At 26.7% G+C, this 14,832-nt stretch overlaps 2 protein-coding genes across 2 annotated transcripts; one reads left to right on the forward strand and one right to left on the reverse strand.

Annotated features, from left to right (window-relative positions):
* Positions 1–2,845: 2,845 nt before the first annotated feature.
* Positions 2,846–4,837, forward strand: Phum_PHUM210100 (Optineurin, putative; the record flags this gene model as incomplete). The annotated part of the gene is made up of 4 exons (XM_002425525.1): positions 2,846–3,999; positions 4,090–4,345; positions 4,433–4,624; positions 4,718–4,837. 4 exons carry the CDS (start codon positions 2,846–2,848, stop codon positions 4,835–4,837), a joined length of 1,722 nt encoding a protein of 573 aa, XP_002425570.1.
* Positions 4,838–6,081: 1,244 nt separating this feature from the next.
* Phum_PHUM210110 (uncharacterized protein) lies at positions 6,082–10,997 on the reverse strand (the record flags this gene model as incomplete). The annotated part of the gene is made up of 12 exons (XM_002425526.1): positions 6,082–6,372; positions 6,456–6,641; positions 6,735–6,909; positions 6,994–7,423; positions 7,501–7,717; positions 7,813–8,000; positions 8,097–8,500; positions 8,581–8,901; positions 8,993–9,129; positions 9,215–10,285; positions 10,362–10,781; positions 10,908–10,997. 12 exons carry the CDS (start codon positions 10,995–10,997, stop codon positions 6,082–6,084), a joined length of 3,930 nt encoding a protein of 1,309 aa, XP_002425571.1.
* Positions 10,998–14,832: the final 3,835 nt, after the last annotated feature.

Raw genomic sequence — 14,832 nt, forward strand, 5'->3', positions numbered from 1 at the left:
ATTAAAAAAACGCATTCGTAATTCTCACATGAGTATATCATAAACCCTAGCCGTCGGCCAACAAACCGGATATCATCCTGATGTATAATACGGAAAAGTGGTGTAAACTGATTGAAGTATCCGTGCCGGCAGAAAAAAGCACGAGACAGCCAAAGAAGCAGACAAAAAGCTAAAGTACAGAAATTTAGAAATTGAAATAGCCAGGTTGTGGGGAACGAAAACAGAAACTGTTCCGGTCATCGTGGGAGCACTGGGAGCCATGCCATTGTAATTCAATCGATCGAAGCAAATAATTTTTCCTGAAGATTTATTTTATTAATTTACTGATTTTTTTTTTTAAATAATAATAATAAAAATTACGCATTAAAAAAAAATAAAAGAAAAAAAATTTGATATACTATAAGTATTTTAGAGATTGTAAAGTATGTACAACTTAAACTTTATAATAAATAAATGTATTAAAAATCAATTTTTTATTTATTTATTGATTTATTAAATATAAAATCTCCGTACACCTGATTTTAAAAAAAACACCTCCTTTTTCTTATGATTGGTTGATACATTTTAACGTATTTTGCGATCAAATACCAAAAAACGTAAACAAAAACAACAACAAAAAACGTAAACAAAAACAACAACAAAAAACGTAAACAAAAACAACAACAAAAAACGTAAACAAAAACAACAACAAAAAACGTAAACAAAAACAACAACAAAAAACGTAAACAAAAACAATAACAACACCGAAAAACGTAAACAAAAAAAAATTCTAAAAATGTAAAAAAAAAAAAATCCAAAAAACGTAAACAAAAACAAAAACAACAACAAAAAACGTAAACAAAAACAATAACAACACCGAAAAACGTAAACAAAAACAATAACAACACCGAAAAACGTAAACAAAAAAAAAATCCAAAAAATGTAAAAAAAAAAAAAATCCAAAAAACATAAACAAAAACAATAACAACACCGAAAAACGTAAACAAAAACAAAAACAACAACACAAAACGTCAACAACGACAACAACAACAACTACAGGAGAAGGAAGAGAAGGAAGAGAAGGAGAGGAAGTAGGAGGAGTAGGAGAAGGAGGAGAAGGAGGAGAAGAAGGAGAAGGAGAAAGAGAAGGAGGAGAAGAAGGATAACAAGGAGAACAAGGAGAAGAAGGAGAAGAAGGAGAAGAAGGAGAAAAAGGAGAAGAAGGAGAAGAAGGAGGAGAAGGAGAAAGAGGAGGAGAAGAAGGAGAAGGATTTATTAAAATTGTTAAAATTTTTTTTTTTTTTGTGATAACATATCATCAAACATGATTTTTAAATAATTTCGATTGTTTGTTTTTGTTGTTTGTCGGGCAAACAAATGAATAGAAAAAAATTCAGACCCGTCCGGGTCGCTCGGTCCGGAAACTCGCGTTTCCTGCAACGGAGGCGCAAACGACGTGGCAGGTCGCGACCGTTTCCGTAAAGGTGAGGGTGAGGGCACGGCGGCGGCGAGCGCGAACTCGTCGTCGCCGTGCGAACACGCACACCCACACACACTTCTTTTCTCTCTTATTGAGGGTCGGCGACTCCGGTCGACTCCTCTTCTGTCCACCTTTTCTATTCTCCATACCGTTAGGAAGGATGCGATCAAAACAAGTTCTTCACTTTAATCTTTCACCCTTTTTCAGGCGACGACGTGATAAGTCTAAATCCTCAGTCCCGATCGCATCCTCAGGAAACAGACGTGTTTCCCACCCAATTCCCGAAAGCGAAGGACCGTAGGACACTCCCGAAAGGGACTGCCGAACGTCCTGGGAGATGCGTTCTCAACTTCGAGATGACGGCGGAACGGAAATTAGGGCGCATCTCCCCACCAGCGATCATGTGGAACGGTGAACGTTCTGGCTTACCGGAGAGGGGAGACTGAAATGTAGGTTCTACCTCCACGTGCCTCTTCCCCCCCCCAATTCACATAAGCCACGCTCTAGCGACATGCCCAGGAGTTTTAGTGGGTAGGGGTCCCCGTCTAGGCTATCTTTCAATCCAAACCGAGCCCCACACTCCCTCCATAAAAGAAGGGGTAGTGCGTAATTAATAAATAATTTTATTACAAAGCCTTTTTATATTTTTATTCTTACTTCTTATTTAGTTGTCAGATGAAAAACAAATACTCTTTGTAAATAATTAATAAACGAGAGTTTTTAAATATTATTATGAGAAATTACATTAAAATTTTTTTAACGTTTCTTCTTAGTTAAAAATAAATATTGCATTCTTTTGTAAGGCGTAAAGTCCAATTGGAAGACATTAAAAATTAATTATTGTAAAAAACAGATTTTATTTTTCTTCTTTTTTCATCACGCATTAAATAAAAAAAAAACGTTAAAATTTAAATAATAAATGGCTTAAATATATTTTTGTAATTACCATTTCCAAAAAATATTTATTTATATATATATTGCTTCATTTGTTAGAGGAAAATTGGTGACTTCATTTTACAGTGAAACGTTGCGACAAATTTTTCATTTCGTCGACAAAAAAAAATATTTATTTTATCTGTGACTTGAAAAAATATGATATAAATTTTATTTCCCGCAAGTAAGTTATATTTTATTAAAAAAAATATTTATTACAATTATTTTATAACGATTAATACTAATTTAAAATTTGATCAAACTCGTTTTTGGGGTTTGACAATATATTATACATTGTTGTTCATATTACGCAACATTGATGTTGTAATATTATATACAATATAATAATATTGAAAAACATATTTAATACAAATGATACGCACCCATGTACGCAAAACTATAATTCTTGAAAAAATTATTTGATTTTCGTAGGTCTTTACGTTAAAAATCATAATGTCAGAAGAATTATCTAAAGAACCATTGTCAAATGTCAGTGATAGTTCTTTTGTTATTCTTGGTCCGGGATCTTTTGCACCATTATCGGATAATGAATCTTGGAACGATGCGGAATTACTAACAGATAAACCAAACTCAGTTGTAGACATGAAAAATTCTCAAAATCAAGACATTTCATTTAAAACATTTACCATAACCAACGATGAGGGAGATGCTCAAGACAAATTGAATCATTTGTTGCAAGAAAATCAAAAATTGAAAGAAACTCTCAATCAAAATAATTTAGCCATTAAATCGCAATTGAACACATTTTTCATGTGGCAGCAAGAAGTTTTAAAAACTCACGAAACACACAAACAAAAATTTCTAGAAACAAAAGATTTAATTTTAAAATTACGATTAGAAAATGCAAATTTGAAAAAACAAATCGAAAACATGACGACAACAACGACAAATGATTTTTCTCTACTTTCGAATGGTGATTCAAATATTAAAAGTAATTTTTCACCTGGTGTAGATTCAATTAACAAACCTGATTTGAACATTGATGAGGTTCATAATTTACAAAAAAACATATTAGAATTAGAAAGATTACAAGAGAATGCAGAAAGCAACGATGAATGTTTATCTCTCGATAAATACGATTTACAAAAAACGATAAAAAAATTAAAACATGAAATATTAAATGTCAGTCAAAAATTAAAAGATTTTCAATGTGAAAATGATTATTTAAAAAATAAAATGAAAGAACAAAATACCAAATCACAGAATGGTAGTAGCTTTGTACCTGTTTCGTTACCCAATTCTGAGGCTCGTGTGCAAATAAGTAATTTACTTAAACAACTCGATGACGAAAGACGAAAAGTTACCATTTTGAAAAAAGAAATTAAAAAAATGAAAGTTTTATTTTTATCTAAAAATGATAATCCATCTGATGAATTATCAATTTGTGTGGATGAATTAAATGACATGAATGATTCTGTACAAAATCAAAACATGAGATTTGATGGATTAAACAGTTGGATTAATTTAGCAGAAGAAACAGTTATGGGATCAAACTTTCAAAAAGAACATCAAACTCAAATACTATCGGAAATATCACATTTGAAAAATTATGTTATGAGAGAAGAAAAAATATCAAAAGAAAAAGAGTATATGATCTTTTATTAATTAATTTATTTTTTTCTAAATTAATTATTTTTGTTATAATTAAATTAAGTATTAAATTATTTATATTTCAGGGAAAGTCTTAAAGTCATGCACTATCAATTTAGTAAATTATTAAACGATTATAAAGAATTGCAGGAAAAATTAAATGTATTGAATGAGAGCAAAATGGAAAATGATAAAATGAAAGGTGATATCAATAGTCTTGTCATTGAATTAAATGAAAAAGATGAAAAATTAAAATCAAAAGAAGATGAATGTGAAAAATTAAAAGAATCAATTGCGAATCTTAATTTGGAATGTGAAAAAATTCCAGTTCTTAAAGTTCAGGTATGTTTTCATTTTAAAAAAAAAAAAAACAAAAAAAAGTTTTCATTTGATTGAAATTTAATATTAAAAAAACAAAAATTTTATTAGGCTGAATTATATGAGAGTGATTTCAAAGATGAAAGAGAAGCCAGAGAAAAACTTGTTGGGGAAAAAGAAAAAATGGCTGAACAAATAAGAATATTACAAACGAAATTAGAAAATTTAAATTCTGAAAAAAAAGAAGGCAATTCAAATGATCAATCATCATCTGCAAAAGGATCATCCGATACTTCCACGGTAGTAAAAAAAAAAATTTAAATTTTTTTTCAATTATTTATAAAAATGCAATTAATTAATTAATTAATTAATAATTTTTTTTTTTTTTTTGGGCAGTCACCTTTACAAAGGAATAAATCTCGTTTTGTTTGTCCGAAATGTATGTTTTCATTTTCGAATTTAAACACGTGCGAAAAACATATTGATGAATGTTTAAACATACATTTTTATCCATGAGACACACACTGTAGTAATAATATAAATATTTATATATACATACATACATAGATTATTAAAAAAAAAAAAAAATGCTGTTGTTGTTAATTATTTCTCATATTAGAAATTTTATTTTATTTTTTTTTATTAGAATAACGTTTTACGTTTGTTAAACTTATTGACAAAACAATCAATTTAAATTCATTCATCGTTTTATTAATTAATTAAAAAAAAAAAAAAAAAAAATTTACGTTTTTAAAATTAAAATTTTAATAATCATAATTATTAATCGTGCCATTTCATGTAGTATTAATAATAATAATAATAATAGGAACGTTTTAAGTTTTGTAGAAATAATAATAATAATAATTTTTGTTAAATAAATGCATTTATTATAAATAAAAATATACATAACATATATATATATATTTTCAATCATTATTATATTTGTGTTACGTTTTTTCTCTTTTAATATTGACATTTTAAAACGTTATTTACGAGATTGCGTATGTGTGTGAGAGAAAGAGAGAGAGTTAAAAAAAAAAAAAGAGATAAAAAATTTTCCGCCATATTTTCTAAATTTTTTCTTGGATTCTTAATATCGGTCAAGTGTGAAATAACTGTCTTCGATTTCTACTTCTGGGATACAACCATAACCCTATCGAATAAATAAAATTAAATCCTTTTTTTTTTATTAATTAATTAATTATTTTACTAAAAATATTATTAAAAATATTAAAAATTAAAAAATAAATTAAATTAAAATAATGAAAAAAAAAAAAAAACAGATACATTGATTGACTTAATAATAATAAATTCATTTTACATATCATTAAAAAAATAATAATAATATTCGCACGCATTACGTATTTATTGAAAAAAATCATCATCATCATCATTATTAATTTAGAAACAAATTTTTCATTTCCTTTTTTAAAAATATTTAACCGTAAAAAAATTGTCGTCGTTTTTTACGAGCCTCCATATTGTTAAAAATATATATTTAATAATAATATTAAAATCCGTGTTAATTTTTTTTTTAAGGCAAAAAAGATTTGTTGTTAACACGAGAGATAAAAATATCATTGACACCCCCCTCACCCCACCTCCCCCCATAACGATAAATAAATAATTAAAACGAATATAAAAATACTACAACTACTACTACTACTACTCCTACTGGTTCCCCCCCCCCCAACAAACTCTCTCGTGTTTGTTTGTTTCGGTTTGCTTTCCTCCCCATTTTTTAAACTTTTTCTTTTATTTCAACTCACTAATTTATCCGCCATAGCATCTATTTTCCTATTATTATTGCTCAACCATTGCGTCATTTGTTTCGAACTCGCAAATTTTCTCCTTATGTACGTAATCATTTTTTTCAACCATCCGATTTCTTTCGTTGACTCTCTCTGCAACGATTTCGACAAAACGGATGCCAATAAAACGACCCAATTTTCCGTCACGTCCGGAAACATGTGAACGGCTTTCTGTGACGATCTCAAACTTTTCAAACCTTCTCCGCATAAAAGGTTACTCAAACTCACGAGCGACATGACCTGTGTTAACAAAATAATTGTAAAAAAGTTAAAAAAACCAAAAAATTGACAGAAAATTTTCTCTTTTTTTTCTTCCTCCTTACTTTGGAAACGTCGATCGACGATCGTCCCGTTGCCAAAGCCACTTCCGCACATCTTGCCGCGCTTTTTTTATTACAACTTTCGTGTAGGTGCAACATTAACAGGGATAAACTCAACCAAACGGAAGGTGTAACCGGATGCCTGTGTATGACGTCATAAAAAGCTCGAATCGATTTTTCTTTTTGTCCCTTATTAAAATAAAAATAATAATAAATCGTTAGAATTTTCAACTGAATAGGATTAGCTGAATTTACAATAATAAAAACCTAATCCTGACGTACCTTAAATAAATAAATATAGGATTTGAAAAGGGCGATGTGACTTAAATAATTTGGATCGTCTCTGTACGCGTTCAATTCTTTCAATGCCAATTCCGAGAGTTCCAAATTCGAATGCAACATTCCGAGAGCGCAACAAGCAAAAAGTCCCTGAACCGATGCCGGTTTTAATTGACACCTAAATGAACAAAACAAAGATGGCGTCAAGTATTTGATGATTATTTTTTTTACACGACGAAAACATAATCACGTGGAAACTAACGATTGCATTAAAAGTATTTTTGCATCCTCGTGTCCCTGATGTAAATACACGACGGCGGCCATTGCGACGAGAATGTGAGATTTCATTTCCGTGTCCGAGGCGAACCATTCGAGCGTCGTTTCGTACGACGAATATGAATCCTCGTAAAGTTTGGCTTTGAAAAATGCAAAAGCTAATTCGCACTGATTGGCAAACGTTGGAATTTTAATCAATTTCAAATGTTTTATCGCTTCTTCGTAACGATTCATGTTGGAAAGTACTCGGCTGTAATTGAGTAAAATTTTATCCAATCTCGAAGTATTATTTTCGTTTCTTTCTCCCAATAATTCCAGAGCTTTGTAAAAAGCATCCGCCGATCCTTTATAAAGCTGTTTCCTCTCTAATAATAAACCTAGCATGTTAAAAGCCCAGGGATTATCCGTAAAACGATCTGAAAATATATAAAAATTATAATAAATAAAATCATATAAATTTTTTTTTTTTTTACATTTAAATATTTAAACTGACCCGTGTACCAGGTTAAAAGGTCGACGGATACAGGTATCGCATTCATATTTTTTATACTGTAAACATAATCTTTATCGTTTTTATTTTTAATATTTAAAAGAGTTCGAATAACGAATGCGGAGTAACCCAAACAACCCTCAGAATTGAATCCTAATTGCGTCGAATGCCTGAAGAGATCCATGGCTTCGTGATGACCAGTTCTGTAAGCTATTATGGCCTGAAAATTTCAATTTTTACAAAAAATTTTCGAACAATTTTCCCAAAAATTTCAAAATAATCCGATTAAAATAAATTTTAAGAATTAATTTTTACCTGACCGACCCAACAATGAACGTAATCCTGATCAAATTTTTGCGCTTCGGTAAATGCCAAATTGGCCAATTGTAAATCGTTTAGACTTAAATAAAGTGCACCCAAATTGGTCCAAGCAATTGCATTTGTATCGTTTAACGTTAAAGCCTTTATGAAACAATGTTGAGCTAAATAATAATTTTCTAATTCTAAAAACAAAAAAAAAATAGTATTCAAGATTAGATGAAATAGTAAAAAAAATTTTGTTTTACACTCCAACAACGATAATAAAAAAAAAAATTCACCTTTTGACGATAGAATAATACCGTACAAATTCCAACTTTCCCAACAATTTCCATTAAGCATGATACTTTTTTTAATGGACGAACATGCCAATTTTCTCATTTGTTTCCTACTTTCCTCCGTCTTGCTTATTTTAACCATGCTGTTATATGCGTATGCTAAATCGTACCAAAGATTTGGAAAATTCCCATTGATTGCTATGGCTTGACAAAAACATTTACAACCTAATTTGAGAATTTGAACCTTATCTAATATCAAAATTTCCTTGTCCTCCATTTTGAAATCGTTCATCAACCAACATGATATTTTCAATTGGCAATATTTTTTTGGTAGATTCGAAATTAAAAGGCAACAATCTCCGAGTAATTTCCAAATGCATATTAAATTTTTTCTCAATTCAAGGCACCTAAAATAAATTCATCAGAAATTTATTTACTTATTTAAATTATTAATAATGAATCCGATAAATCAATTAATCATTCGTACTTGATTAAATAATAAACAGCCTCTTGACAAATATCTTGAGCCAAACCATTCATATGTTGAGAAAGATATTGTTTCATTAATGATATACATGCTTCTGAATGACCCTTAAGAGCAGGAATATAATCTGTGGCTTTGGAATTAATCAATCTAAATTCTTGTACTGATTCTGAAAATGATCCAATCATGTGTTTTATTCTTGCTATTTGAAAAATTGGATAAATCGAATTCGATTCTAAATCCAAAGTTTTCTGATATGATTTTATTGCTGATGTGTAAGCTCCTTGTGCGAAATAAGCATCTCCCAAACACTCCCAGGTAGTCCTGTTCACATTTTACAAAAATATTATAAAAATTCAAAATTAATTACTTTTATTTTTTATATTTTACAACTTGCCTATCTTCCGAGTCTAACCGAACAGCAATTTGAAGGCTTTTTATGGCTTCTTTGGCTTGGTTGACGGATAAATAATGTAATCCTAATTTTAACCAGGCCCATTTTGATTTTGGGTTAATAACTGTGGCAGCAGATAAAAGTTGTAAATTAAGATCCTAGAATGATAATAATAACGATAAAATTATAAATTTTCATTTTTTCTTTTTGTTTTTTGTAATTTAACAACATAATTTTTTTTACCTCTTTTCCTAATGTCCTGTAAATGTCACTCAAACATCTGCAAACTTCAACATTTGTTGAATTTAATTGAAATGCTTTTTGATAACATCTCCTTGCCTTTTCAAAATCCTTAAGTAAAGACGAGTAATAATGACCCAAAAATAAAAAATTTAAATAGCACCATTGATTGAGTTTAGCAGCTTTAAGTAAGCATGACAAACTTAATTTTTCATTTTTCTCGCTAAAATAAATTTTACCTAATTCTAACCAAAAAATAAAATTATCATGTGGCTTTGCATTTAATTCTTCTAATCTTTTTTTACAATCGTTTATTTTATTCTGTTGTTTTAACATAAGTATATTTAAATATTCTACTATTTCTTCATGAGATTTGATTTTATTTATATACTGTTCAGCTTTGGAGTAATTTTCTAACTTAATTAAAGCTATGGCAAACGATTGATAAACATTTAAACTATCACAATTAGATTCTAATAATTTCATGCCTAGTTTTTCCGCTTCGAGCCACTTTTCTTTTTCATTTAATTCGCATAATGATTGCAGTAATTTGATTTCGCAATCAGTTATCATGTTTTTATATTTTTTATTATTATTAAAACATTTTAAAGCTTTTAAAGCGCTTTCTTCTGCATTTTCAAAATGATAGAGTAAAATTTGACAGGTGCATAAATAAAACCAAATCATACCGGAATCTTGTTTTATCTTTGTCGCATTTAGTAATTCATCATTAGCAATTATCAAATCGCCATGATATAATTCATTAAGTCCTTTACAAAATAATCCTAAATATGAATCAGGTATGATGGTTAATAATTGATCATATGCTCTTTTAGGGCAAATGTCTGGTGAATTTGTTTTCAATACACTTTCGGGAAGTTCTGTGTAAGCTTTGCATATCCACTCTAATAAAACTGCATCATTTAAATGTGATTCTAAAATTTTGTTCCCTTCCAAAATAATCCTTTCATAATTATTTTGTTTGTATAAAAATTTTAAATATTTTTTAAATATATCATTTTTATCTTTTAATGGAGGAGTCACTGATAATAAATACTGCAAGGAATTTTCATACTGAAATAAAAACGAAATAAGTTTCAATAAAAGATTTTCACAAACTTAAAATTTTACTCTTCAGCAAATTACTTACTCGAACTTTAAATTCCTCCGTTAAATTTTCTTCTAAAACATTGATAATAAATTTATAAATTAACAATTTTTTTTCATTATCAGCGGTAGAAATTAAATTATATATTGCATCAACACTTGATGTGTCACAATGTAATATTGATAATTTTTGTAATTTATCAATAACATCGGAAAATTTTGTAAATTCATTTTCTAAGGTAGCTAATTTTTCATAGACTTTAATAAGTTCTTTTGAATTATTTTTACATTCATATTTTTCATAATAACAAGCTAATCCTCTCCATGCTAAATTATGATCAGGTAAAATTTCAACGGCTTTTTTATAAGCTTTTGGAGCCTCGGATTTTTGTTCGGTTTCTTGTATCGCAGCACCGTAAAAAACTAATGCCATATAATTATTCCCATCTTCTTTTAATATTGACTGAAAAAATTATTTAATTTTTAAAATAATTATTAATAAAACGAATTATTAAAAATTTAACGGGAATATTCAATTTGAAAATAATTTATTTATAAATTTAAAAAAAAAAAAACAAAGTATATATACCTTGCAATTCTTTATGGCCGATTTATAATCTTTTTGATCTAAATTTTCTTTTGCCGCTTTTAAAATTATTTTAATTTCTTTACTATTCATTTCAAATTATTTATAATTAAAATTTATTTAAATAAAATATTATTAAATCATCGTATCGTAATTTAAAAATAAAAAATCACCTAATAACTCGTTGAACATATATATATATCTTATCTGATCAATAAGAAAGTGTCATTAGATAATTTTTTCATCATCGCCATGCTGAAAAAATTTTCCCGCCAAAATTGTTTATGCAAAACAATTTAACCGACAAACTTTCAAAACAAATCAAAACAATCATCATCATCATCTCCTTATCATGAATATAAATGATAAGAATTTGGGGCGGGGGGGGAGGGGGTAGAAAGGAAATAATTTAAAAACAATAATAAATAAATCAAATTTATTATGTATTTATTATTTACTAAACAACACTTTTTTTTTTTTTTTTAATTCTAATAACTACAAAATTTAATAGAAAATACAGAAAGATAATACTTTATCTTTATGTTACATATTTTTTTTTTTTTTTTAATATTTCTTTCATTAGGACGAAAGCAAACTTATATATAATACAATATCCATAACTATTTAAAAAAAAAAAAAAAAAAAAAAAAAGAAAAACTTTTTGTCCCGATAATAATAATAATATTATTTTCTATTTATTTTTATTCATTTTTTTTTTTTTTTTATTAAATTTTTTTCTTTATTTTTTTCTAAATTTTTTTTCTTTTTTTTTTTTTTTAAATATCTCACTTCGAATACATTATGAATTTTTGCAATAATAATAATAATAATAATAAGGATAATGATAATAATAATTAATTAATTAATAACCGTAAATTGAACGCTAAAAAAAAATAAGCATAACGATAATATTAGTATTTAGTATTTAATAGTAGTAGTAATTATTATTATTATTAATTTTTTTTTTTCTCCATTTTTTTTTTTTTTTTTTTTTTTATACAAATTACAATAAGATATTATTAACTAACATCTATCATCTGTTAAATAAAAAAAAAAAAAAAAATGTCTACAATTTTATTTGGCTTTCTTTTTTTCTTTTACAATTTTCTATTATTATTATTTATTAATCCTTTTTGTGTTGTTTTATTTGATTATTTGCAATAAACAATTTTCACTAAAAAAAAAAATTTTAATTAAGAAAGACAAATATATATAGATTATTATTATTACAAATTATTTTATTTTTATGTCTCCCTCCCTCCTACCCTCCTACTCTCCTCCCTGTCCCCCTCCCCACTGTTTTCGCCATTCTAATTCACCAGAAAAACAAAAAAATTAAAAATAATAATAATAAACAAATGTGATAATGATAATATAAACGTTTACAAAATAACCAGGAGGGATTTATATTGATATTATATTATTATTATTATCATTATTATTATTATTATTATTATTATTATTATTATTATTATTACACAGTTTCTAATCTATATTACAAATAATTATTTGATTATTATGAAATATATATATTCGTCATATAAATGAATAGACAGATAGACAGATAGAGAAAGAGAGAGACAGAATTACAAAGAATGAAAAATGTAATGATAGAGACAGAGATAGAGAGAGAGAGAGAGAGAGTAAATAAAAGAATTACATTAAAAAAAAAAAAAATTTAATTATTATAGATCTTATGGTTACATACACCGGTTGACATAAGTTTAAAAATTACCAAGTTATTTATTTATTTATTTACTTTTTTTTTAATAATTTTTTTTTTTATTTTTCTCCTTTTCTTTATTTATTTATTTATTTTTGTTCCTATCATTATTATTATTTATTTTTATTTTTTTTTTTCCTTTTCAACATTTAAGCGGTTATACATCTAATAAAATATTACAATAATTATTTATTTATTTATTTATTTTTTCTTCCTTCCTTCTTTATGTAATTACGATTGATAATAATGTAAACACGATAATGATAATGATAATAATAGTAATAATAATAATAATAATAATAACGATAATATTTAAAAAAAAAAATTAAAAGTTTTTTTTAAAAATTCAGTCGATAACTGATAAAATGATCTCCTATTGGAATAATATAAATTTGATTATTATTATTATTATTATTAATTTTTTTTAAAAAATTTTCCTTCCTCCCCCTTCTCCTCCCTCTCCCTCCGCCCCCCGAAAAAAAATAATGCCTCACCCAATTCCAAAATACTATTCGTTAAAATTCAAATAAAAAAAAAAAAAAAAATTCGCAACATTACAACAAACGCACACTTTTCCCTCATCCTCCTTCTTCGTTATTATTATTATTATTATTTTTCTTCCCTTTTCAAATCCCGGAATGAATACGAAAGGTCATTTTAATCGTATTAATAATAATAATAATATTATCATCACCGTCATCCGATTACTTTCATTACACAAAACATTTCTCCCCAATTTAATAAAACAAATAATTTTCCCTATTTTCATTCGTGGAAAAACAAAAAAGCAAAAAAGGGAGAGGGGCTACTACTCTCCAACGCGAATTAACCATTTCGAAAAAAAAATCCCGCACAAAAATAATAATAATAATAATAATAATAAACAACGTATTTTTCTTTTACTATAAAATACGCGTATGTAAATATATATATATATATAAACGTGTGTGTGTGGGTGTGTGTATACGCAGGCATTATTATTATTTATTTATTTTTTTTCTTTCTTTTTCTTTTTCCTTCTTCTTCCTTCTTTCCCCCATTAAAAAACAATTTTAATGAAAAATTGTATGTGTGTGTGTGAGAGAAAGAGAAAGAAAGAGAAAGAGTGAGAGAGAAAGAGAGAAAGAAAAAAAAAAAACAAATTTCTAAAATTGTTTTGCCTTTTTTTGCCATTATTACACTATATACAATATTACAAATGATTTACTACCTATGTATATATATATATATATACCGTAAATTACCAAAACCATAACAAATAATATAATATTATTCTTATTGTAATTTATTATAAATCATTATTATTATTATTATTATTATTATTATTATTATTATTATCATTTACTTTTATATTAATTAATTAATTAATTTTTTTTTTTTTCGTTTTGTTTTTTAAAAACCTTTTTTCTTCTTTTATTTTATTTTATTTTTTTTTGCGATTTTTTCATCATCTTATTATTTTAATCCTTTTTTTTTATTTATTTATTTATTTATTTTATTTTATTTTATATTAAATATTAAGTCATTAATTAATAATAAAATAATTTTAAACGATTTTCAAAAATCTTTTTTTCATTTTCTTTCATTTTTTTTCTTTTTCTTTTTTTTTTTTTTGACCTTTTCTCTCTCCATTTTTTTTTTTTTTTTTTCGTTCAAAACAAAATTTTTTCGTTTAAAATTTCGTCATAATAGAAAGAGAGAGAGAGAGAGAGAGAGAGAGAGAGAAATAATAATAATAATAAAAAGCATTCAAGGGAATGTGAAAGAAAAAAAAAGAGAGAGAGAGAAAGAAAGAAAGAAAGAATCTGTTTGAACTTTTAACCTTTTCTTTTTTTTTTTTTTCTCACGCGATTACAACCCTCTCTTACCCTCCCTTTCCCTTCCTTTACTCCCAGATCATTTTTCTTTTACTAAAAAAAAAAAAAAAATAAAATTCATATAAAAGAAGAAGACGAAAAAAAAAAAAAAAAAAAAAAAAAAGAAAAGTGGAAATAAATTGAATTGACGGTTTAGGACGTCGTAGTAGCGCGGTAGCCATTTTTTTTTTTTTTTTTCTTTAAGTCAATAAAAGAATTTTGGACGTGAGTTCATCATTCATAGACAAATGTTGTTGTAGAATTAATTTAAAAAAAAAAAAATTTTTTTTTAATTAAAAATTATCGTTTGTGTGTGTGTGTGTGTGTGAGTATGGGTGTGTGGGTGTGT

The sequence above is a fragment of the Pediculus humanus genome, genomic scaffold (assembly GCF_000006295.1).
Source record: "Pediculus humanus corporis 1103172107560 genomic scaffold, whole genome shotgun sequence".
In the NCBI taxonomy this organism is placed as follows: Eukaryota; Metazoa; Arthropoda; class Insecta; order Psocodea; family Pediculidae; genus Pediculus; species Pediculus humanus.